This window comes from Setaria italica, chromosome I (assembly GCF_000263155.2).
Source record: "Setaria italica strain Yugu1 chromosome I, Setaria_italica_v2.0, whole genome shotgun sequence".
Taxonomy (NCBI): Eukaryota; Viridiplantae; Streptophyta; class Magnoliopsida; order Poales; family Poaceae; genus Setaria; species Setaria italica.
The window spans coordinates 30,741,678-30,767,464 of record NC_028450.1 but is presented as its reverse complement, the minus strand read 5'-3'; the positions used below and the strand labels follow the sequence as shown (position 1 = coordinate 30,767,464).

The 25,787-nt window shown below is 42.7% G+C and overlaps 2 protein-coding genes across 3 annotated transcripts; one reads left to right on the top strand and one right to left on the bottom strand.

Annotated features, from left to right (window-relative positions):
• Window positions 1–3,381: 3,381 nt before the first annotated feature.
• LOC101754238 (trafficking protein particle complex subunit 2) lies at window positions 3,382–6,265 on the bottom strand. Of its 2 annotated transcripts, none has more exons than XM_004953039.3 (6): window positions 6,084–6,265; window positions 4,837–4,989; window positions 4,472–4,557; window positions 4,314–4,375; window positions 3,956–4,041; window positions 3,382–3,727 (listed from the first exon to the last, which is right to left on the bottom strand). In XM_004953039.3, exons 2-6 carry the CDS (start codon window positions 4,915–4,917, stop codon window positions 3,635–3,637), a joined length of 408 nt encoding a protein of 135 aa, XP_004953096.1. In that variant the 5' UTR covers window positions 4,918–4,989; window positions 6,084–6,265; the 3' UTR covers window positions 3,382–3,634. The 2 variants fall into 2 exon arrangements, with proteins under 2 accessions (XP_004953096.1, XP_004953095.1); XM_004953038.3 differs by having other exon boundaries at window positions 4,837–4,930; window positions 6,084–6,263.
• A 2,499-nt stretch (window positions 6,266–8,764) lies between these two features.
• LOC101753552 lies at window positions 8,765–19,409 on the top strand. The gene is made up of 10 exons (XM_004953037.2): window positions 8,765–10,130; window positions 11,384–11,863; window positions 11,943–12,244; window positions 13,003–13,689; window positions 13,773–14,051; window positions 14,911–15,072; window positions 15,168–16,103; window positions 16,192–16,407; window positions 17,864–18,124; window positions 18,691–19,409. The coding sequence occupies exons 1-10, from the start codon at window positions 8,843–8,845 to the stop codon at window positions 19,045–19,047; spliced, it is 4,968 nt and encodes a 1,655-aa protein (XP_004953094.1). The 5' UTR covers window positions 8,765–8,842; the 3' UTR covers window positions 19,048–19,409.
• The last annotated feature ends 6,378 nt before the right edge of the window (window positions 19,410–25,787 follow it).

Here is a 25,787-nt window from a genome sequence, read left to right as displayed (position 1 = left end):
AGGGATCCGCCGCAATCGCTCGGCCCCGCGCGGATCGCCGTGTTCGGAGACCGCGAAAGGAGGCGCCGGGTCCTTTAGCAGGTCTCCGTCTCGCCACGCGACAACTTGACGCTGCGTGACGCGCAAAAAGGGCGTTCAGCTTCAACAATGGAGAGGATTGCTTGCGCCTGTAGAATGGGCCGCTCGGACAACGGCGACGGGGAGGAAAACTGAAAAAAGGTTCGTCAGGGGGCTCTTTTCTTTCCTTGAGTATCTTCCGCGATCCTGGATCACCTCTGTGTGGCGGGAGGGCCTGCTGGTGACTTGCTGCTAGCTCCGATCCGAAGTGGGCATCATTGCCAACTTTTTGTAGTATCATAGATGCAGCTTTTGACCGCGCTGGGCACTGGATTTCGCGGCGTCGTAGATCCTATCCTAGAGACTAGTACCGAGTGGCAAAAGTGGCAACTCTCCGGGGAAATGAGAATAACAAATGGAGGCGAATGATGGCCCCTAAGTATTTCCACATGATCACGTCTATGAGATTATCTCTGCTTCGTGGTGGAGCCAGAGAATCGTTCGTTCACAAATCGGCAATGTGCTACCAGTTCTAGCCAAAGCTCCTCTGGAGATGGGAGGTGCTCGAGAATCTACCGGTCTAGTTGGGCAGCCTTTCAACCCAAAAAAGGGCGGAGCTTTTCGTTAGGCCATTTTTTTCTCCGTCTCGGCAACTGCTTAACAGCACGAGAGAGAGGGAGGGACGAGAGAGAGAGAGCCAGAGAGGGAGGGAGAGAGAGAGAGGGGGAGAGGGAGGGAGGGAGAGGGAGAGGGAGAGAGCGAGACACTGAACAGTGTACACCTGACTTTTCTCAAGGACCCCTTTCACGCTTTCAGTCCCTCTGCTCACAAAAGTGAATCCTCATACCACTGTTACAATCGCGACCAGGCGTACGATCGCAAACAATGCTGAGCTTTCCAGTGGGATAGTCCTCGGATGCCGGCTATGTTCACAATCGATACATGTGTTTTCTAGCACTGTTCCGCCACTCGCGACCATTCAAACCCGTCACGCAGGCACAGACGCACAGTGCACGTCTTCCTTTTCCCCAGCGACTGCTGACGAGAAAATTACTGAGATGGACGTGCGAGCGCTCTTTACCCAGCGGACAAGCTTTTCACCATCACCGGCTCGCCGCCCCGGCCCGCATCGTCAAAAGCAGACGATCTCGTCGGTGTCAATCTTCTCGCGATCCTACCCGCCCGCCAGGTCAGACTCCAGCTTCCGTCTGCAAAAGAGCCTCTGCCGCCGCCGCCGCCGCCCGCTCGATCGCCATTGTGGAGTTACTCCCACTGCGGTCTACTCCCGAGATTTGGAGGACCGAATCGCCCGCGATGCTTCTGCTGTCAGGTGGTGGTGTTCCACGGCCACCTTGACGAGGGGTCTTTTCCGGTGATCCTGGCATGGAAAACGCTAAGATCTTGTTGTGACAACATGCCTCTCCCCGGGTCGCCCCGCGCGGCCTATCTTCCCCGCCCGTCAAAAGCCAGCATCATTTGCTCGATCGGCGAGGGACAAGACGAGGTGTCGCCCTCGGGTTTCAGCTGGCGTCAGTCACAGTCGGTGGTGGCAAGTAGCATCTGTGAAAATCCCAGCGGCAGACCCTTTCGGAGAGCTTCTGCTCGGCTGCTTTCATACCGACGTCAGTGGAGGCGAGTTTTGGCGCTTGTGCTGGAGCATGTGAATTTCGTTGGAGCTCAGTGTCGTTTTTGTTTTCAAGCCACACACCATTCTAGAGAGCTTTGAACCCAAGAAAGATGAGATGAAGTACAAGTGAATTGTGCTCACCTTACCGGACGGCTTAGGTATTTGGGTTCAGAGTTTCTTTTTTCATCATAAGATAATATGATCATGGATGATAGGGAACTGATCCTTGGATCTTCTATTCTTTATTCCAGGCATCTCATGAAGAAAGAATCTCGTCCGTACCGAGTAGCATCACTAATTGACATTCCGAAAACACATATTTTGTTCAAAAGAAATCCAGGTGCTGCAACTTGCAAACCCGGACTTTTTTTAATGAAAAATCCGCTTTGAGAAGTGGTAATAAAATTTAAAACGCACCGAATGTGCCAATCTATCGCGAGTATTTTCTTCCGATGCTATTAAATCCCCTGACGTGACCCGCTAATCTAGCCATTGGCGAGGTAGTGCCCGTACTTATCGCGGGAGATAACGATCTCCCCGATCTCCCCCCGACAGTAGCGATATCCCACCCGCACAGACGCCCCCAACACCCCATGCTTCGCCGAACTGCGACTTGGATTCTGATGGGATCGGAGCTTGACGTCCCCCCGCCCCTCTTTCTCGTGACGCCATGTTTTGTCACCCGTCACACGAATCTTCCACGGCCCCGCTTTGCATCCGCCTCACCCAATCCTGAGCTGCAACCCAGCCCTGCCCGTGCCGGAGTGATCTCACCCCAGCATCTCAAAGGAGATCAGCCGGTGATCTCGTCACAGCATCTCAAAGGCGAGGCCACTCGCTACTGTTCCCTTTTCTTTGCTCAATGGATGAGATGAGCCTGAACTGAACTTTTTGGCTGCTCCCATGTTTCTCTTCCGGATCAGGAATGGTGGTGGCTCGTGAGGTGGCGATGTGGTTGGGACTGGGTTCTGATGTGCCTGGCGAACGTGATGTGTTGCCGCCCTCAAATCCCCAGTGAAATCTCGCCGGGGATCCGGTGCCGATCTGATAAGCTAGCCCGGGCTGCCCGCGGATTGAGCGAGATCGGCCGCGCCCAGGACAGGTCGGCCAAGCGCATTACTGTCGCACGGCGCACCTGTCGATGGGTGGTTGATGGGCTCGGCGAGTACGGCCGCACGGTTGCCGGGGTTGGGAGAGCAGTTCGATCGCTGCCGCAAGAAGTGCAGGCTCACATCCTGAACAGGCTCCACGTCCGTGTGCGGTAAGAGCAGTCTCAGTGGAGGTAACACGTCATAATATTATTATGAGAAAAGAGGTGAGGGAATTTCATCATATGTAAAAGGAATTTCATCGTCATAAAACATAACAGGTAGAGTTACTGGGCCTAAGTGGCAGTGTGAATCGGCGAGATCTCGACGTTGGTGCAGAGATTGTAAAAGCTGTGCAAGTGACTAATGGAGGTTTTAATTACAAGTGATCTTATCTGCCGTGCGGAAATTATTCGACTGGCAGCTGAAATTGATGGCACGACGCAGGGCTGCAAGGCGCCACCGCCACCATTTCTGCCGTAGATATATCATGCTGACGTGAATAGTCCACAGTGGGCAAGGTTCACAGGGCTGGGAGGGTTTCAGCGAGACCACAGTCCAGACTGAAATAGACATTTCAACGGACTTGGTGTGAGAGCAACATTGGTCTGCGTATAATGCATTTTTGGGTATATCAGTCCTTGTCCTGGACAAAGGAGAAGAGCTAAAATATAAGAATTGTTGTGTACAATGCTCTACATTAAATATATCCGAGGGAAAAAATGTCTAGAGCGACATTGTTTTGGTATAGTGGAATACAGAATTTCAGCATATATCGGTCTGTGACTAACAAGCTTGGCTATGCAAAAAAAGAAAAAAAGGTGCCATCACAATTCACAACAGGTCTTCACCGGAGTGTATGCTACAGGTATTTCCTTGCAAGAGCCCTGACCTTGGTATCAAAATGGGAGGACGCTATACGAGAACCTGGCAAGTAGAGCGGGTTGAGGAATATCTGCACACAAAAACATTTACAAAAGAGAACTCCATTATAGCACAAGGACGAGATGAAGAATACTGGATTGCAAAAAAAGTTTTCGAATGATGCAGCTGGAAAAAAATGTGATATTTATAATCTGCACATTCATCAAAATGTTGATTCTGAAAAAGATGCCACTAGATAATCAAAGCTAATGAAAACATAATAACAAATAACTGTGAATATAACTAACTGATTGTTTACCTTGATGTAAAGTTCATGAACCTCCTGAAAGAAACTTTTTATTCCATCATCGCTCCGTGAGTCATGAAGCAACATAAATCTAGTATGTGCCACAATGTTCGTCAAGGAAGCAAAAAACACATCGAAAGAAAGATTGAAATGGATGTCACCATGGTCACGCACTGACTATAAATAAAGTATGAGAGGCAAATGTTCCCTGCTCTGCCAGTATTCAATGATTTGCAACAAGGGGTAATGTTGATTTTGATCGCAACTGTGCAAATAGAATAACTGCTATCTAACTTGGGTTGCTAGTTTGTTTTATGAATTTTAATTGATAAGGTTTCTATTAAACAGATGTATGGTACTGGAAGGATATGACCAGCAGTTACATAAACAGACACAACAAGGTCATTGAATCTATCAACTGACTTCAGAAACCTGAAAAGGTGCACAAAATGAATATCAGGTGAAGACAAAAACAAAGAAGAACCGTAAAAGTAACCCAATGGCAGACCAAGACCATCTACCACTCACATTGCATTGGTAGTCCATGCAAGGTCCTGAACAACATCCAGCGCAGCATGCAAAATGAACTGATGATGATAAGCTAAATCTTCTTTCTGCAAGAGGGATGTAAACTAAGCAGTAAGCAAGCATCTCAAATAATGTTTACAATTATCATAGCAAACATGACAAGAATAACTAAATGTAAAAGTGAATGGGATAAAGGCACGCCTGTCCTCTCATACACAGCACTCACAGTAGATTTTTTTTCTCTAAGAAAAACAATGATTCAATAGAGTTCCAGTGTATGGCTAGAGATAAATAATAACATCATATAAAGGAATCTCAACAGATATGAAACTAATAGTAGAGGGAATGAATTGAAAGAACCATACTTTTGGAGCAGATCCAACTTCAGCCTCATATATTGGGATGTCATTCTTACTAACAATCACGAAGCATGCTGTGCTTGCCATTTCAACTAATGCTCTGAAAGTGGTTTTAAAGACTTGTGAACAATAAAATTGCAACCGAGCAGGACAAAATCACTGTAGAAAAATTGAAACTTACTTAAATATAAGGCACAGGGGACAGAATCTAAAATGATAGCATGATATATTAGCATGCATTTTTTTTTAAAAAAAACATAAACATAAGGCAAAAGGGACAGAACCTAACAAGTTAGCATCATATTCTAACGTGTTGCACCTACATGACAGAACCCAACAAGATAACACCATATTTTAACGTGTTGAACCTACATGCACCTTCTGCACAAGGAAGCGTTGTACTTGTATGTAACTTGTCATCCATATTAAAGATGATGGACATAAATAACCAATCCATATGGTTACACAGATGATTCTAGTTTGTAATCTTGTTCACTTATCAATGGTGGTCGTAAACATTTTCTCCAACCTCAAAACAGCAACGCCCAATGGCTCATGACTGCAAACATAATTCACAACACGCAAAATGAAGGAACAGATGAGGCCATCCACTACAGGCTAGCAAGCTTAATTGACAGGACCATGAAAACATACTCTAAAGGTCCTTGGTCTAAGATTAACATAATTCATGGATACACTTGTTTGAGATATCTAAGTGCTGTCATCAAAACGAAGAACATTCACTCAACTGAATGTTTGTTAGAAATCTTGAAAATGATTTAACCACACAGGAAACCAAACACTAGTGCTAAAGTTAGACAATGACATTGCCAGGTAGGACTATTTTCCAGGACCTCATATAGGCTTTCCGACCAGATGCTGAGATTCCATTGGAGCGTGATATTTCCAACCACATCACTCCACAAAGGTCCTCGGTACCTTTCAGAGTCTATTATGCCATCAAAATAAGACCGCTGCTACAGCTTTTTATCTAAATGCTGATACACCAAGCCCTCAAGCATGGTCCTTCAAAGTGTATGACTACATCTTTATTCACAATTCTCGGAGGCGGATTTTAACGTGGGGGCATGGCTGAAGAAGAACCCGGTCGAATTAGGATGGACTGGACTGAATTCGATTGGTTAATAACAGGGAACCACGCAAGACTCAGATCCACGCAGGACACCAACAAAAGATTCGATAGGGAACAAGCAAACCATTAAAACAATCCCTCCAAGTAAGTAGGTTCTTACCAGCAAATCAAGAAATCAACCTAGTGGGATCTCCACCCGACGTCAGTCCAGCGCCAGGGGTTGGGCGGGTGGCGATGAGATCCCGACGGCGACGAAATCGGGCTGCCGCGGGAAGAAGGGGAGGGACGAGGGAGAGAGCGGGCCAGGCAGAGGGCAGTGTCCCTTCATTCTGCGGGTCCTGGACAAAAACCTCCGAACGGTTTACGTCTTCCTGGCGGAATTACGGGTTCCCACAAAACGCCTGGTGGAGGCGGGTTTTGTTTAATGTTTCGTCTGAATTTCTGAACCCCGAAATGCCTAGGCAATTCAGGTTTGTTCCGGTTCAGTTACTCTTGCACTATTTTACTCTATGTTTCATAGCATGTTACTTCCCGCTTGTTGATTCAATCATCTTCGTCAAAGTTTTGTGAGCCACTTGCTCAATACTTTTTTTATTTTTTTTAACAAATTTTTTTTAAAAAAATCGAACATAATTCTTTTTTATTGGTGGACAAATAGTAGTTTCGTACGTCCAATGTGTAAACGAAGGAAAAAAATTCGAACAAAATATTTTATTATTGGTGTACAAATAGTAGTTTAGTTTCATACGTGCAACGCGTAAAATGAAGGAAAAAAATTCATTTTAGTTTGTTCCTTTGGTTCTCTTAGCAAAGTTTTGCTTCGGTTTACTCCTGAGACTATTTCAATTGATCCACTCTACCTTCTAATACCTTCTTTTCATTTCTCCATATATATATGTTGAATTTGAAGTTTAGTTTGTGTGAAGTGATAAATGACATGCTGTTCCAATGTTAGAAAAATAGGATTTTACCATTATTTTTTCACGCAGATTTGTATATCCAAAGTTAATTTAATATTAGATGCTCTAACTGACAAAACTAATTATAAAAAATCCTTAATGTGTTTATATTGTCCACTAAAGTTGGACTTAAAAACTCAATTGGTACATTGAGATAGTAAAGGACAATTCTCATTAGAAGGTAGATTGAGTCCATTGAAATATCTTAGAGAAGTAGATTGAGTTAAAAATTTGTCTAGTAGAGGACTAACTAGAAAAACTGGATTGTTGGATGTATTAAATGGACTTCTTCCCGAAAGAAATGATATGTGACTATTTAAGCTATTTTTCATCAAGAAAAAAGTATTTGATATATGTTCATTTGGTAATTTCTCTCAATTTAAAAGCACATCGACAAATAACTGTCAGATATTTTTCCTCTCTCCAGCTTTATGATCCTGATTTTATTCTTCATTGTCTCCATCTTTGGTGACTAAATCATGGCTATGTTCATTCCCATAGTAGGGTTTTAGCTTCTTGTATTTTCGTCTTTTGCTTTGGAAAGGGCATGTCAAAAGTTATGTGCCTATATGGCCTAATAAGATTTTAAAGATTCACGATATATGACATGATTGCATAATGTGCACTAGTTGCTTATATTTTATTACACTCAAATAAATTATAAACCCAAAGCTCATATTATTTTTTCAACTTGGCATTTATTCCTTAGACTTGGACTAAGTTGGTATACACAAGTGTGTCTTCAATGTGGATAATGCATCGCTCCTAGATTCATCGAATATCATGGCAATGTATTACTTACCTTAGAAAACAATTATTGACAAAAAGAATATTAATTGGTTGGTTTTCGAACCCGTAATAACCCTATCACAAAGACAAGCCATCACTGTAACCATTTATCCTAACAAAGACCCTAATTGCGACTGGACTGACTTATGGGCATGGAAATTACTAGAGCTTGTTTGTTTTGATTTCTACCAAATTCTTCTCGCTTCCTAGCACAATAGAAAGCAATTGAAGAAGGCTATTTCAAAACTAGTAGCTTAGTTACTAGCCTAAACAAATATAATCTTGGTTCAGGATAGTTTAGTATCACTCTAGGCTACTCGATACACTTTCCTGTTCTTTTTTTTTACTACCTAGTGATCCTTTTTTTTCCTATAGCGACACATATTGTTGGCTTTTCTACGATGACGTTCTGGATTTATTTGGGGCAGCCACGTGCTTTTAGATATTTAAAAAACACATGGCAAAACAAAATTGTTGACAGTGTGACATATGGCTGTTGGTTAGAAGTTTTTTTTCCATATGGAGTGCCATGTGAAGTGAATTGAATGCATGCAATATCTAACTTCAAAAATTGTTTATCAATCGGTTTGTTGTTTTTCATTTGTATGATGCATAGGTGCCAAATTTACTTATAGTCTGGGATTAAAAATTGCTCATCAAATTATATTGAAATTTTTATTATGAAAATTTATAATATTTAGATATGTTATATTAAAAATGCAAAACCATTCGTCCTAGTAAATCATAAATATGAACTATTAACATAGACATTTAGAAAAAGAGGCTTGACCCGCACTCGCCACTTTGCCAGACTTGTGTCACCGTAGTTTTAACTTATAGACATCAAAGTAAACTAATCTTGTAAGTTCTCCAAATATATTTCAACTTGCAGCTAAAAGCATTGCTATGTTATTAATATTCATATAAAAGGTAAGGAGGAAAAAATGTGAAAAGTGAATTCCAGTAAACAAGACATTCCATCCACAGGTGGCATTTTGTTGATTAACAAGAATAAAGAAATGGAAGGGATGGAAATGAAAAGAAAATAAATAATAAACCGCACGCCAACCCTCTTCGCCTCCCCAACCAAGCCTTGCTCCTGCCTGCCCAAGACCAAGGAAAAAAGGGGGAGAAAACCCACCCCTGAAAACAAACCAAAAATCCCCAATCCATGAAGCCCACCACTTCCGCCGCCGCCGCCGCCGCCGCGGCGGTCACCACCGATGACCCATCCCCTTCTCCGTCTGATTCCACGTCCGCGACTTTCACCGTCGACCGCCGCGGGGATGCCTCCGCCTCCTGCCGGTGGACCCTCCCGGACTTCCCCCGCACCCGCGCCCGCACCTTCTACAGCCGCTACTTCGAGGTCGGCGGCTTCGACTGCCGCCTCCTCCTCTACCCGCGCGGCGACTCGCAGGCGCTGCCGGGGTACCTTTCCCTCTACCTCCAGGTCCTCGACCCCAAAACCCCGGTGTCGTCGTCGTCCTCCACCACGACCACCACCTCCTCCAAATGGGATTGCTTCCTTAGCTATCGCCTCTCCGTCGTCCATCCCTCCGATCCCGCCAAGTCGTTGGGGCGCGATTCCTGGCACCGATTCTCCTCCAAGAAGCGCTCCCACGGCTGGTGCGACTTTGCGCCCTCCTCGGCCGCCGCCTTCCTCTTCCAGCCCCATGACGCGCTCGTCATTACCGCCGACATATCGGTCCTCTCCGAGACGGCCTCCTTTGCCGATGCTGACGGCCGGTTCACCTGGAAGGTACTCAATTTCAGCATCTTCCGGGAGATGATCCGCACGCAGAAGATCATGAGCCCTGCATTCTTCCCTGCCGCTGCCTCCGCTGGTGGGAGTGACTGCGGGCTCCGGATTAGTATCTACCAGAGCAATGTCTCTGGCGCAGACCATTTGTCAGTTTGTCTGGAAAGCAAGGAGCCTGTTGTGCAGGTTGCATCTGGGTCATCGGCATCGGCATTGCCACAAAGTGGTGCAGGGAGTGGCGTGCCAGATGGTGATCGTGGCTGCTGGTGTCTTTTCCGCATTTCGATCCTTAATCAGAAGTCTGGTGGGAGCCATATCCACAAGGATTCATATGGTCGGTTCGGGGCGGACAATGCCAGCCTTGGGTGGGGTGATTACATCAAAATGGATGAGTTTTTGGCTGCTGATAGTGGATACCTGGTTGATGGAGCTGTGGTGTTCAGTGCCTCAGTGCACGTGATAAAGGAGTCAAACTCATTCACTCGTAGCTTGCCGTTGGTTCTGGGAATGGGTGGTGCTGGTGGTGGGCGTGCTGGAGCTAGGAAGTCAGATGGACACTTTGGGAAGTTTGTGTGGAGGATTGAGAGTTTCACAAGACTGAAGGAGCTTCTCAAGAAGCGCAAGGTCACAGGTCTTTGTATCAAAAGCAGACGGTTTCAAGTTGGGAATCGAGATTGCCGTCTTATTGTTTATCCACGGGGTAAGCACTAGCACATACGCTTCTCCGGATTCATATGGTAGCTTTGAAGTCAATTTTATGGATTTTATTCTGACATACACTGAACTGCGTACAAAGTAAACTTGGTAAACTGGCATAGACAACTAGGCATGTGTACACCTGAATGGTTTGCACAAAACTTCTAGATATACTTAAATGATTGAAAAATTGTGAATCATTTGTCAGATGTGCTTGATTAAATTGGGACTTGAATTGTAAGGGTGAAATCCAGACACATACACCTGTAGTTTTGCCATTTGTTGGAATTTACGGAATTTCACCATAAAAATAAATACTTGTAGTTTATACCAAGAAACAATAGCTAATAGTTAGTGTACCAATCAGGCAATCAATGGATACATCGGCAATAACTTCATCCAATCCTTTTGACAAGGAAATCCTCTGATATAAACACCACATTACAGATTATCCTTTTTATTCTACAAATTGTTATCCCCTTAGATACCAACGATTACATTGGCAAGAATTTGTCATGCCATTCTAGAATAAAAAAAAATCCATTGTAATATTACAGCTATCTTCTTTCTTCTTGCACAGATTCTGTCAATTCTCCACCTTAGTTGTCCTCAAAATCTGGCCGTCTGTACTTGTGGATGACAGACACACTTTTTATCCTTGTAGCTGTGGCCTCTTCCAAAACAATATATCATGTCCATTTCTCATTTTGTCCATCCTCTATCCCTGTTAATAAAGTCTTATTCATGTGGCCTAAAACCAATGGATGTCACTAACTAGTGTCATTCACATTTTCCCTCATGTAGCTGTAGCCATAGTCCATAGAGCACTGAAGTGAATGTTGTTTTTTCCTTTTGTTTTCTTAAATCCCCTACTTTGCTCAAGATTGTAAAACTCATGATTACACTATACTAAACTAGCAAATTGATCTTAAATTCGTCTTTTCAAGTAGAGTTACAGTTTTCAAATGCAGCCGCAACTTAAACTTCCTGGCGCTCCTTCCCTCCATATTGAAATTACTGTTGTAGACATAGTATGTAATTTTGTTTGGGGATGTTAACTGCTACTGCTGACACATTTCTATGGCAGCCCCAATTTTTTCAGTCCATTTGAAGTTTGAATTTGGTTTCGCTACAAATTGCGGCCATTCTTTTTAGTAGCCTTTGAATATGTTTACTTGTTAACGTTTCATATGTGGGCATTCTTATAATTTGGGTACTGATTCTTTCAGTTGGTTTTGTTTATGTTGCTGCAACCAGGGCAGTCTCAACCACCATGCCACCTATCAGTATTTCTGGAAGTGACAGATCCCCGAAATACAACTACTGAATGGAGCTGCTTTGTGAGCCATCGTCTCTCTGTCATCAACCAGAAAGTGGAGGAGAAGTCGATCATGAAAGAGTCTCAGAATCGTTACTCTAAGTCAGCAAAGGATTGGGGCTGGCGCGAATTTGTGACACTAACTAGCCTCTTTGATCAGGATGCAGGTTTTCTTGTACAGGATACCGTTGTGTTTTCAGCAGAGGTTCTCATTCTGAAGGAAACAGCAACTATGCAAGAGCTAATTGATGAAGATTCTGAAATATGCAATTCAACTTCTGGATGTCAGATTGAAGCTTTACCAAAGCGGCCATCATTTACATGGAAAGTGGAAAATTTCTTGTCCTTTAAGGAGATTATGGAGACCAGAAAGATTTTTAGCAAGTTTTTTCAGGCTGGGGGTTGTGAGCTGCGGATAGGTAAAGTAGATTTAGTTACTTTCATAACTTACAGCTGTACCAAACCCATACTTTGTGTTTACCTCGTCGCAACTTGCAGGTGTATATGAGTCGTTTGATACGATATGCATATACTTGGAGAGTGACCAGTCATCTGGGTATGATCCTGATAAGAACTTCTGGGTGCACTATAAGATGGCTATAGTTAACCAGAAGAATTCTGCAAAAACTGTGTGCAAGGAATCTTCAATCTGCACGAAAACATGGAACAATTCAGTTCTCCAGTTTATGAAGATTTCAGACATGCTTGATACTGATGCTGGCTTCCTTGTTCGGGACACTGTTATTTTTACTTGTGAAATCATAGATTGTTGCCCATGGTTTGATTTCTCTGATCTTGAGGTGAGATTTCATTTACTTTTTCTTCGCGTCTTGTCTATTTTCTCTTGTTAATGCATCGATGGAGGGAAGTTTAGTGAAGCAGTTGATTAAGAATTTTATTGGTTCTATACATCATATGCCAATGAAAATAGTTTGAGCATTGTAACTGTACATTGGTCAGATTGCAGTTTAAGATATCATGTTCACCGTTGTTAAGAGTCCTATGAACCCATCAAATTTTTTTAATCATGGGAATGAATGAACTGCATTGTTTAATGAGATTCCTGTGGACAGCAGCCATCTATGTTGAAACATGCATCCCTTGGCCCTTTTGTTAGTGTTTTAGTTACACATTTTGTGCTTGTTGCTACTGAGGGCTACGCTGGCCTAGCTATGGCCGATAGGTAACATTTCTGGTTGATTATTGCAATGATGCCTGCATTTATCTGGTAGTTCACTGAAAGCGATGGTATGTCCTATGACCCTTTCTTTCGAACGGATGCCCTAGGGTTTTCTTCAGAAGATGACCATATGTGCAGGATTAGTTAATTATTGTTGAGTAAATAGACTTTATCTTCTGACCGTTGAAGGATTTATGGTTGATAGCATGATATTTGTATGTAAGTTGTAGCTGTTCATGAGTTATAGTCCTTACTATGTGACACGTTGACAGCGAAATCATTTTTGTTCATGGCACATTTTTGGAAGTGATATGGTGATGTGCTCATATGGTAGACAGTGCTCTTTTTTATTGGGCTTATAATTAACTTGTCTAGCAGGTTTGGGCTTCAGATGACGATCAGGATGAATTGTCGACAGATCCTGATGAACTCATTGATTCTGAAGATAGCGAAGATATGAGTGGTGATGAGGAAGATATGTTCCGGAACCTCCTCTTAAGAGCTGGATTTTCTCTTACATACGGAGATAACTATACTCAACCGCAGGTTACTTTAAAGGAGAAAATTCTAACAGATGCTAGTGCGATTGCTGGGTTCCTTACTGGCCTGCGTGTTTATCTGGATAACCCAGCAAAAGTTAAGCGTATGCTTCTTCCGACCAAAGTATCCACCAAGAATGGTGGAAAGAAAGATGCTTCGAAGTGTGATTCAAGCTCCACAAGTCTCATTAGTCTGCTGATGGGGGTTAGTGCCTTGAAGCAGGCTATCATAGATTTGCTTCTAGATATAATGGTTGAGTGTTGCCAGCCTTCAGAAGAAAGTGGTTCATCAGCAAGCTCTCCACCAGAGCTTAGTGTTGAAGGTGAACTAACAGAAAGTGCATGTAGTAATGTCTGTGCGATTACGGAACCTAATAGTGATAATATTCGAGATAGTCCTACAGTACGAGATGCAGATTTGGCTACAAATGAGATTACTGCAAATAATCAAGAACATTCTTGTTTTCCTCCGGAAACATCCGCTACAGATTTGCCAGCAGATGAAGGCCCCGAGCAGGCTTCCAGGGTAAGATTTAAGGTTTCTTATTTTTAACCTTATCATCACATTTCCTTTAATTAATGTACTATCCTTCCAAAAAAATTTCTCAGTCAAAATGGCCAGAGCAATCAGAGGAACTTTTAGGGTTGATTGTTAATTCATTGAGGGCATTGGACAACGCGGTACCACATGGATGCCCTGAACCACGAAGGCGGCCTCAAGCTGTCCAGAAGATTGCACTTGTCCTAGAGAAAGCTCCAAAACAGCTCCAGCAAGACTTGATTGCCCTTGTACCAAAGTTGGTGGATGGTTCAGAACACTCCCTTGCAGCTTGTGCACTGTTAGATCATCTTCAAAAGTCAGATGCGGAGCCTTCATTGAGATTACCAGTAAGTTTGCCTCGTAAGATTTGAGTGGGTGTCTCTCTGTAAGGGTTTCGTACCCTTTTCTTCTTTTTTAATATAATGATACACAGCTCATCTGGTGTTACGAGAAAAAAAAAAGACTTGCTATAAGAGCAGCTCCAGCGTACATGTCTAAGGGGGTCCTACGAGATGCCAGGGAAAGATTCCCTAGTGCTTCATGCTGGAGGGGGGGGGGGGGGGGGGCGGGGCTGGGAAGCACCATCTTAACTTTGAACCTTGTTTTGGCACCCAGTGCTTCGAAAAGTAGTATTTATTTATCCATTGATCATGGCAATCCCTGCAGGAAGGAAACAGCAGGGGGCAAGGAAAGTTAGGTAGGAATGATCGCTTTTTGTGGGTTAGGACTCAACTTGCTTGCTATATGCTGGAGTGTTTTGTTCCACGTGTTCACCTTCACAGATTTTGGGAAGAGTATACGCTGGAGCTCCTCTAATGCTTCTACCTCCTTATCAAGATGTAGGGTATGGTTTGACCTGAGGTGGTCTCCAAGTCTACACTTTGACCGTTGACATCTCTTATGTAGTTATGTTAAACTGTTAATGACCATGAAATTGACATTGTTTGAAAGCCCTTTCAAATATATCCAATGATACTAAATTTATGTGGTATAATTTACAAAACATTAGAGTAATCCTCCAAAATAAATTGTTTCCACTATTTTTGGAATGAGTAGCTGATGTATATACATTTATTCCACTGTATCGTGAGCTTGTGACTTAAATATGATTGTATTGGTGGATAGCTATCATGCCCGTTAGCTTATGTAAAATACATGCGAACAACTCATCCCTGATATGATTATGTTTTATTTTAATTATTGCAGGTTTTTGGTGCCCTTTCTGAGTTAGAATTCGAAAGTGATATCTGGAAACAAGCATCTGTTCATGCACTTGAATTATTGTCTGACTCTAACGATGAGCCTCTTGTAACTGCCATTACTTATGTTCTTAAGGCGGCATCACATTGTCAGCATCTTTCTCTAGCGGTATGTTTAGCAGTCATGCTTCATGACTTTCTGTTTCTTCAGCATCTTCTTCTTACTTTTCATATTAGTAACTTCTTTGTTTTTATTTTCCTAAGGTTAGAGCTGTTCGATGGAGATTGAAAGATCTGGGAACTGAAGTTCCAGATTGTGTGCTTGACTTTTTGTCTAAAACAATTCAAAGCCAACCAGATGTAGCTGAAGCTATATTGAAAGATATCGATTCTGATCGTGAGCCTGAAAACAATTGTCTATCATCAACATCATCGTGTAGTACTTGTTCTACAGATGGGCTTTCAGCTGAAGGGATGTATTCTTGGCAAGAGCAAGCTGTGCATGGAAGAAATCATCTATCAGATGTTTTTGCATTGATAGAAATGTTATCAATACCTGGATTATTTGTTGAAGTCGCACAGGTTTTTGAGAGGGCTTTATTGCGAGGGGCCTTTGGCCTACAATTAGTAGCCATGGTGCTGGAAAGAAGACACTCTTACAGATCAAGTTCAAAGTCTGGGTCTGTTGTGAATGATTCACAGAACAAACAAGTTCTGTTAGATGGGCAGTTTGAACCTTTGTCTGTCCAAGAAAATGATTTCACTTCAGTCCTTGCGCTTGGTGAGGTATTATCTCTATCTACAGAAACGAAGGTTCAAGACTTTGTGCGGATGCTTTACGCTATCATATTTAAGATCTATTCTGAGGATCATTATAGATATAGAATTCTTAAGGGCCTTGTTGAACGAGCAACAAATACATCAGATAACTGCCGAGCAGTTGACATCGATATGGATGTCTTGGTATTTCTTGTTAAAGAGGAGTATGGGATTGCAAGACCTGTTTTGAACATGTTGCGTGAAGTTGCTGAAGTTGCTCAGGCTGACCGTTCAAATCTTTGGCACCAAATATGTACTACTGAAGATGAAAATATTCGTCTTCGTGAGGACATGGAAATGGAGCAAACAAATTTCACCAATGAAAAGATTGCACTAAACCAACGGCTAACTGAATCGGAGGCAACTATTGGCCATCTAAGGGTATTTATCTGGTGTGATCCAATTGTTAATCCTGTTGTTCGTGTTTGTTTGTTAGCCTAACAATTATTGATTTCCTCATTTGCTGTAGTCTGAGCTAAAAGCTGAGAGGGATCGTTTCACTCGCGAGAAGAAGACGCTGTCCGATCAGATGCGAGAGATTGAGAGTCAATTGGAATGGGTGCGATCAGAGAAAGATGAGCAAATTGCTAAGCTCTCTGCTGAAAAGAAGAATCTTCAAGTTCGTCTTAATGATGCAGAGTCACAACTCTCCATGGTGAAAGCACAGAAACGTGAAGAATTAAAGGTAGAAGTTCTAGTAACCCTAAGCAATATTTGTGTGCCAAAATGTGTTTATGCTGATCAAAACAAACTGTTTGTCTGTGGTGTTTATTGTCATTAATTGATAGGTTGATTATGATACAAATTCTCGAAATAAATGCTTTTAATCGCCTCCTTGCCGTAAGTACGTCTTATGTTGTTGCTTAATGCCTTTTCTCTTTGGGCTTTGGTTACCATTGTAGTTTGATACTGTAGATATGTGCTATTCAGTTATGCTAATATGTCTGTACACCTCGACCTGGAGTCTTGTATCTAATATGCGAAGCTTTTACCAAGGTCAAGATGTAGGATAAAAGTGCACTCGCTGTTTTAAGAAAATGTAGAAGTACATCTGTACCTTTTTGTTGGTTACTTACCATCTGCTTTCTGAGTTTCCAGAAGCAATGTTGGAAAGTCACCCTTAGCTGGTTGATATGCAGCTATCCTGGGTAGGAACTTGCGCACTTTAGCTCTCGATTTTCAGAATAAAGCTATTTTCAATGGAAATTCATTGCTGAGTGTTGTGGAAAAATGATAAACGAAAGAAAATGCTTGTTTGTTGGTTTTGGGTTGGGATTTAGGGGTGGGGTAGTGTGTGCGCGCGCGCGAGCATGCGTGTGTGAGCGAGTGTGCGTGTGCGCGCGAGGTGGTTTTGGAATTTATCACTCCTACATAAATTGTTGCATGTATGTGTCCGATATCATAAAGATGCATATCTTGATAATGATACATTATTTGCCTTGAGGAGCTCCTTTTTGGTCACATTGGTCATCTGTTGCGCAAAGATAATTGAGGTGATTGTGTTTATATAACTATCAATGGAATTGTGAATAATGCATGATGTGTTGTAGCAAGCCATTTGGTAGTAGTTCTTCCTTTCATATTCGCTCCTCTTCGATCTTGGTTCATGTTGAGAGGACCAATGACAATTTGGTTCAATATCCATATATCATGTTGCATATGCTAACGCTGAGGCATTGTTTGCTGGAGTAATTGGTTTTCTACTCTCTTTCAAGTATCCTAAAATGTGTGCCATGGAATCTATCTGTATTGATGTTTACTTCAGACTTGCCCTGTGATCTTCTAGACCTATGATGGTTAGTGGTTGTACTCTGCTCGACTGCGGATTTTTGCCGTTCTTAAAGAAGAATTACAATTTTGTGTTAAGTCAACTTCTATGTGTTGGTGTCTGTACATAATTTGGTACAAGCTGTTTTACTGATTTATTCTAGAGGTTTATTGCAGATTCTTTATGTTGCTAAAAGCTAATCATGACGATTATAGATATTTTATGGATTTATCATTTATGAGAAGCATTTTTTTACTTTCTTTCCTATTATATATTATAGCTATCATTACCTTCATGTAATTGTTTACATTTCAAATGATACCAATATTATTTGCTACACATTTCCAAACAACTAATGTGTTATGTGCTCCAGAAAGTGACAAAGGAGAAAATCACATTAGCAGAACGGCTGAAGAATGCTGAAGCTTCAAGGAAAAGGTTTGACGATGAATTAAAACGTTATGCAGCTGAAACACAGACTCGTGAAGAGATTCGGAAATCACTTGAGAATGAAGTGAGAAGGCTGACACAGACAGTTGGGCAAACTGAGGGAGAAAAAAAGGAAAAAGAAGAGCAAATTAGTCGATGTGAAGCTTACATTGATGGGATGCAGTCGAAACTGGAAGTTTGCCACGTTTTCCACCTTGCTATTTTCTAATGTTTGCACAATTGTTTGTTCTATACTTATATCTACATTGACTATTGTCTCAAATGCCTTGTTAAAAAATGGAGATTATTTCCTTAGGATATTTTGTTGTCACAAAAGATGTAGTCAACGGCATCATACATTTGGGGGACTTGTCCACCAACTATTTGATATACATGGAATGGTGTTACCTGTATTCAGCACATTGATTTTTAGATATGTACGCCAAATAGTATGCCAGTTGTTTTTGAAAATGAATCTTGCATTGTTTTAATTGATGTAATTAAATACTCAGCAGAACTCAGTGGACATAACTGACCACAACATTGTTGACCTGTAATTTTGTGGTGGTTTTGAAATCTCTGACCTGTTTTGGTATCTATGTCATAGACACATGTTCCTTCCGCCACTATGTGCTACTTACAAAACTTGGAAACTCTGTAAGGGTCCATGCTATGCATTGTGATGAACAAATTCATCATATTTTTCTTGTTTTTTTCCTTAATACTACTGCTGCTGCACCATGTTTACTGATCTGTCACCATTTTTTTCAGCAATACATTCGGACACTTGAAACTTCACTCCAAGAAGAGATGGCTCGGCATGCTCCACTCTACGGTGTTGGTGTCGAATCATTGTCATTCGATGAGCTCGAGGCGCTCGCAAACATCCACGAGCATAGTTTAAGACAGATCAAAGCGATCCAGCAAAGGAAAGGTGGCAGCCATCTCTTGGGTGGCCCCTCTCTCTCGCACATCCCTGGCTTATTCTCCTCGCCCCCGCCTCCTTCAATGGCAGTTGGCCTGCCGTCCCCGCGCATCCCCGCATCCCCGATCGCACCCAACGGTGCAGGAATCCACGGGAATGGGCACGCGAACGGTGCCGGGGGCCGCTGGTTCAATCCGACCTGAGCGAGAAGCAGACTCGGTTGGAAGTGGGAAAAGGTGTCCATTTTGTGCATTTGATCCAACGGGCCACATTTGCCTGGGCGTATTTTGCAGCCGCTGAGCAAGCCAACGCGATAGCCTTTTTGTTCCTGGCCTTCCGTCAGGCTCTCTCCTTGTACTTACTTGGTAGTGCCGTCGGCTTGATGTCGCATGAGCGTAAAGGGCGTCAGCATGAAATAATGTATGTAATAATCAAGGAAACCGATGGAAATATCAGGTGCAAGTGGAGAGCTATGGGAATGGTTGTGCTTGCTCACTACTAAAGGCTTTTGTCCTTTTCCTCTCAAGTAAAGGTGCGATAGATAATGCCGTTCGAGGTTTATTTTCCGTCATTAAGTTCTGCCCACTTTCGTCCTCCACTCTTCTGATTTGTTGCCTAACTTTTTCTGGTAGCGCACTCCTGAGTTGCTGGTGTTCAGGTACGAAAAATCCTTTTGTTTTTACAGTGCAATGATGTGTTGAACTACGGAGCGGACGGATGGAAGCCTGGAAAAGTTTTTATGTTCAAAGGAAATCATATGAAAAAGTTACTTTTTTTTTCTAATACATACTGTGCTAGCGATCAGATAAGTCACCCATTCTCCAGCACAACATATTTTAAAAAACTCATAAGTTTTTTATATGACTTTGTATAGAGATAAAATTATATTAAAATTTAAGGACTAGATATAATCTACAACTTTATTTTTCAAAATGTTTTTATTTGAATCCATTTTTGTGCCCAAATAATCAATACAATGTTCGTATCTAAATTTTAGATCTGAATAATGTATCTATTATTTGGGCATCAAGATGGCTCCAAATGAAAAAGGTTTTGACTATTAAGTTATAGATCTCGTCAAGCTCTATAGTTTTCGTATAAAGTTTATCTTCGTCCGAATTAATATGGAAAATCTATGATTTTTTTTAAAAGATGCGTCGTGTGTCTATGCAGAGAATGGACATAATGCCAATTGAATTATCTGTAAGGTGACGGTTGTAGGTGGGAGTTAGCACGCTAATTTGTGAACGACAAGTGTATGAATTAATTGTAGCTTTTTTCTTAGAGTATTCCATTCAAGATTTATCAATCCGTGGATTGATAGTGAACTAGCTAAGGTTCTGTCTAATGTAGTCCATAAATTGGATATGTAGGGAAACATCAGTATGAGATAAATATAATAATCATATATATTCCCATGACATGAGATAACGGGCGTGCTTGGTTGCTCGCCACCAAAAGCCACGCCAGCCCTGTAGTGTGGTGGTTTGGCTGGGAACCAAGCACACCAACACAACCAAATATAACATGAGTCTAACGACTTCTATTTGCAGTTCAGCCAAATCAGTAACCAATCCATCTACACCTTGATAAAGAGTCATCAACATTATGCAATCTTTAGGCCTTTTTCTTTCCGCATGCTGTCACCACACAAGGGTATTAACACCGATTTCCTTTGCATCACAACGATGCATCCGCAAGACATAGACTAATCACTACAATTAGATCTAATCCTACTAAGAACATATGCTAGCTAAACATATGAATGAATTAACATGTATCGAAGTAGATCAATGTGGATATCATAATAGATTGCTATCACCATTGAATAAACATATGCCTTGATCAATCCAAGGTTTGGCTGTGGAATTCCACCATGGCTTCACTATGGAGGGACGATCATGACGGCTAGGGTCTAGCCTAAGCCATCTCCTAGGCAACCTCGATGACCTGTAGCAATCCTCAGCTTCCTATAGTGCATGTCCCTCTATTTCCTCGACTTCTTATGAATGGATTTCACATGCGGATAAAGAATGGGGGCATTTATAGCCCAAGGGTACCGTGGGATGAAAGGCACGTCGAATGGAGAGGAAAGGGCCAGGCCAATCGTCGTGCGTGATTTCTCCACCTTGCCGACCTCAAACGCCCAAACCTTCCATACGAAAATTGTAGATCTTTTTGAGCCATGTAGTTTAGATACTAAATTGGCCCCAATAGGAGTGCGGATGACGAAGATATAACCTATACAAGATCTGCTGCTTCTACGGGATATTCCAATCTTGAGCTTCCTTTTCTTAACCATGAGATTAACTTGCAAAATCATAACGTGCTTTGCCCTTAAGTCATTTGTAATGATGGATCATCAAGTGTGGATGCATTTGGGCACAAAAATAGCCTAAGACAATCGGCGTAGGGTTCTTGCGCCGATCAGGCCATGAGGTCTTTAGACCCTCTGGTGCTCTTCTTTCTCGTGCGGGTTCCTTGTATCATCCAAACTCCAGATCCAAACTAAGCTCATGCAAAAAACACCTATTTATTTCGCATTTCTTGCCATTTTGCCATATAGTTCAAAACACAACACATGTGAATATGAGGTTATTTCAGGTGCCAAGTGACAGGTTAGTATAAAAATTAGTTCAATAATACCACTAAAACGGTATTGAAAATGTCTCATTAACGAGCACAACATCGGCAAGGGACATTCTGTTAGTTAAAATGGCTATAGCCATTTTAAATATCTATATAGGTGTAGATTGACAATTTTTCAAATATATTTGCAAAACACAAATATTAAAATATATTAATTAAAAAGTTGTTGTGGGCTCTTGAGAGCACCTATGCAGGTTGGGCCACCGATGCAGGGTCGGGTTGCCCATGTTAATTCAGCCCAGAGTACCTATTCGGGCCGCGCGCCATGCTCCCACGACATTCCTCTTCCTTTTAGCACGAGAAAGAGCTTTGCGGGTTAGACAAAGTTATCTTTCAGACACAGACTACTATGATAGTTAGAAGAACATTTGCACTACTTCTTTCCTCTTGGCACCAAGTGGGATGAGTGCAAGACGATCTCTTTAGTCTCTTCAATGCAATTTTTATCAGCAGGAATCTAGGTTTTGTTTTCAAGAAGTTTATGATTGCTGCATTTATCTCAAAAGAAAGATGTAATTCTATGACAATATGTGAGGTTGCATGTAGGTTGGCTCCAATCTTTTATTTGATCACTATTTCACACTCTTAAAATGTTTTTTTTGAGGGTCACACTCTTAAAATGTTGACTAAGTGTTCTTGAGATTGATTCTTCTTGTAATTGTAACTCTTTCAGTATGAATGTTTTTTCTATTAGACTACCATTACTCCATGCCAATATCAGTATAATCAACTCTGAATCTGATGACGGTAGTGTTATCCCTAATCTCACAAATTCTAATGCCAATTTGCAAGGACAAAAATATGAAACTGACAAATTAGAATTTCTCAATCTAACAACAGAACCATTTGAAGTAAAACAATCTCATTGATGCATTTTTCATTGAATTGCATATGCAGACAATTTTAATGTCTAAATTTTCTACGCGAGAAGAATTTATTTGGCTATATTTTGTCCCTTCCTCCCTCGGTGCGACCAGATGTTGGCTCCAACAACCTTGCCATCCTCGGTCTTGGTGGCATTGGTCAACCCAGCCTCATCCATAACACGTACATTGGTCTCCTCGGTGCTAGTGCTGCCGCTTCATACTTCATCAGCACGATTTCAACTGGATAATGATCTCCTCGTCGAGGGTGCAGGGGTTCACGAAGTTCACCAGCTTGTCGTAGATGTCAGAGTACTTTTCTGCTTGTTGATTCTGGGCTTGCTGGAGTTGTTGCCATTTTCCGGTCCCGGGCATTCTTCATCACCAACGCCTGCTTCGGTTGCAAAAAGCATGGCATAGTAACTATATATGTTCACTCCCTTGTCATGGATAGGGATGAAGGTATAGTAAAAATAATCAACCACCTCATCACAGAAATAGCAACATATACAATTTTCAAGACATATTATATAAAATATTTATATCTAGTAATAATTTTTAATTATCAACAAAATATAAATATAAAATATAATCAATGATGCACATATATATATATATATATATATATATATTATGTAGTTCAACCTAAATGAAATATCATACTAGTAATATTATGTAGTTATTTGTCATTGGCATTATCATTTGTCATTTGTAAAACCGCAATATTCCATCACTAACCCCATAATAGTAAATATAAATAAAATCATTAATGATCCCTTAATTAAAAGTTATTTGGACATAATTAGTAATGCAATGACTACTATCCTTTTACATCGACAAATAAGTTTTTTAACAACAAAGTTATCCAATGTTTATATTGTCGAATTTATTTGAGGAATAGTTTAATTTATGTATGGATATTACCAATCATCTAAAGGTATAGCAAATATATTTGGGAACTAGCTTCAAATTGAGCTTTGGGACCCTAAGTTTGTATTGGGGACAAGCACTTAATGTTAGGTTTTTTTTGGCTCATCACAAAAGCTTTATTGAATAGGTAGACTTAGAATTTCAATCTTTGTTGATTTCACTTAGCCACTCAGGAGTATAATCAACCAAGGTACACACACTTAATGTTGGGCTATTTGATAATGTATAAATATAATGATATTTTCTTATAAGGCAATAACACACTCATATATGCATGTCATCTTATGAATGGCTTCGATTCTAGATCTGTCATACATGTGGATATTTATTAATAACTTTTGTGATTTTACTTTTAGTGAACCTTTTGCTATTTGTTGGCATTCTATAGCCATTGACTGAGAACTACAACAATGAATGGATCACTGCATGCCACTATTCTTTCATTTCTTTTTAAACGAGTATCTACAGTAAGTACGCATTGAACGAGTATCTACAATCTTAATTGAAATTTACAGAAAAATTCAAGCTCCTAAAACTTTTCCTACTCAAAATAACAGACCTAAACAAAAAGCACTAGGCATATACAAATCAAATTTCCTACTCAGTAACTACGGCGACATAAGGTAATTCTACTGAGCCCATATGCAGCTTGCCACCTTCCATCTCCATCACCTCGGTCGGCCTTACGCTCTTTGGTCCTCTCATCACTTGGACTATCTTCCCGTCGGCGTTGATCCTCACGGCTAGCATGTGACTGTCCGGACCAAAAGGTAGTTTCCATCTTCTCCCGATGTAGTGCCACCCAAAATCCACCTTTACCATCGGCTCTTACGTTGTCAGGATAGCCCGGTAGATCGGCAAGCGGCTCAGACATGCCCGCCTTGGGACCCTTGATCCAGTATCTGAGCAACTTACACGGTCCAGTCAATGCGACCACGAGGTGCGTCCGATCGGGGCTGATGGCGAGGCCATTGGGGTAAGTGATCCCAGATTGCAACACGGTTCGTCTTCGGGTCATACTTCAAGAGGCGGCCCGTCGAGTCTCCGGTGGCCGTGACTCTCTCGTGCTGCGAACGCGGGTAGTTCATGCTATACTATCTGTAAAGAAAACTTCTCCCGTGACCTGATCGACATCGACTCCATTGGTGAAGCGGAGCGGCACGCCGTCGGCCTTCGTGGCCTCGCCGCCGCCCGGCCCGACGCGCATCAGCCCCTTGTAAGCGTCGGCGATGTAGAGGTTCCCGGACCCGTAGTGGAAGCGCAGGCCCAACGGCCGGCCGCACATTCTCTCCGTGACCTCCGCCGGCCGAGTCCTGGACGCGGTGCAGGCCTTGGCGTTGTAACCCGGGCCGTACGCGCGCTTGCCCGTTCCACTTGAGGACGCGGCCGTCGGAGACGCCGCTGTAGGGACCCGCGCCGTTGCCGTCGAACGCGCGACGCTCTACGGGCCACGCAGCAGCGGCCCGCCGCGAAGCGGGAGGTGCTGGCTCCGGCTGCCGTCGATGGTAGCCGTTCCGGAAATAACGGGGCCAGGGCGTGCGGCGGCGCACGGCAGGAGCAGCAGCAGGGCGGCGAGCAGCTTGATCGCCAGCGTCAGAAGCTTCTTCCCCGTGATGATCCCCATGATTGGCTTCACGCGCGCTGCCTTGCAGACACGACAGGGTTCGTGGACGTGGACCTTGCGTTGGTTTGGTTGGCTGAATGTTTGGCCTTTGCAAACGCAGTTCTGGTTTGGTTGACAGAAGCGCAGGGTGCGCCTCTGCCTTTTTTGGCGGCGTGGCGTAGCCGGCTCCGGCTACTAGCTTTCCGAGCAGGTGGTGGTGGTGGGATCTCAGCATTGGACTCGGCGGACTCCGTGGTTTTTCAGAGTTCAGACCTTCCGGATTCCGGTTCAGACGGACTAGGAGGACACACTCGCTCGACACTGCCTCGCGCCTGATGTGGATGGCGGTCGGCGGTGGCCTCCGCGGCTCCGCCTCCGAGTAAACGGGCCAAGGCTAACGTTGCTTGGGCCTCCGGTGCTGAGCCGGGTTGTCCGCCCAGAATTTACAAGTTAATTCAGCCCAGAGCAAGCAACCCATTCTTCACTTTTAGCATGAAGATGGGTCGGCCTCTCGTGATCAAGATTCAAGAGCATGGAGGACCCTACTACACGACACGGTGTGCTTGTCTGCTACGTACAACACCCCAGGGATTCAGGAACTCAAGTTGAAGCGTGGGACTTTCAGCCATTCTCCTTTCGCCATGTGAACAACTCCTACGTGGATGTTGATGCTCATAATCTTGGTATACATGCTTATTATACAGTTTGTACTACTGACTTCTTGAGGTAGACGCCATGCTTGGGTGATGTCAACCCCGGGAGTCGCTGATGCAGACCCGAAAATCGTTACCCCTGCTTTCTCTGGAGGAAAGAAAGAGCAAATGAACCAGGTGGTGGACAGCAGCGTGGGCAGGGACGATGAGTCATCGATCCGTCCCCAACACGTGTCCAGAAACAC

Excerpts from the sequence above, each read along its gene's own strand:
- LOC101754238 (XM_004953039.3), bottom strand. The coding sequence starts at position 4,917 with ATGGCAAGCACAGCATGCTTCGTGATTGTTAGTAAGAATGACATCCCA. Across the intron at positions 4,558-4,836 it reads AAGTTGGATCTGCTCCAAAA|AAAGAAGATTTAGCTTATCA; the intron begins GTATGGTTCTTT and ends TCCCTCTTGCAG. Across the intron at positions 4,376-4,471 it reads GCATGGACTACCAATGCAAT|GTTTCTGAAGTCAGTTGATA; the intron begins GTGAGTGGTAGA and ends GCACCTTTTCAG.
- LOC101753552 (XM_004953037.2), top strand. The coding sequence starts at position 8,843 with ATGAAGCCCACCACTTCCGCCGCCGCCGCCGCCGCCGCGGCGGTCACC. Across the intron at positions 12,245-13,002 it reads TTGATTTCTCTGATCTTGAG|GTTTGGGCTTCAGATGACGA; the intron begins GTGAGATTTCAT and ends CTTGTCTAGCAG. Across the intron at positions 18,125-18,690 it reads CGAAACTGGAAGTTTGCCAC|CAATACATTCGGACACTTGA; the intron begins GTTTTCCACCTT and ends CATTTTTTTCAG.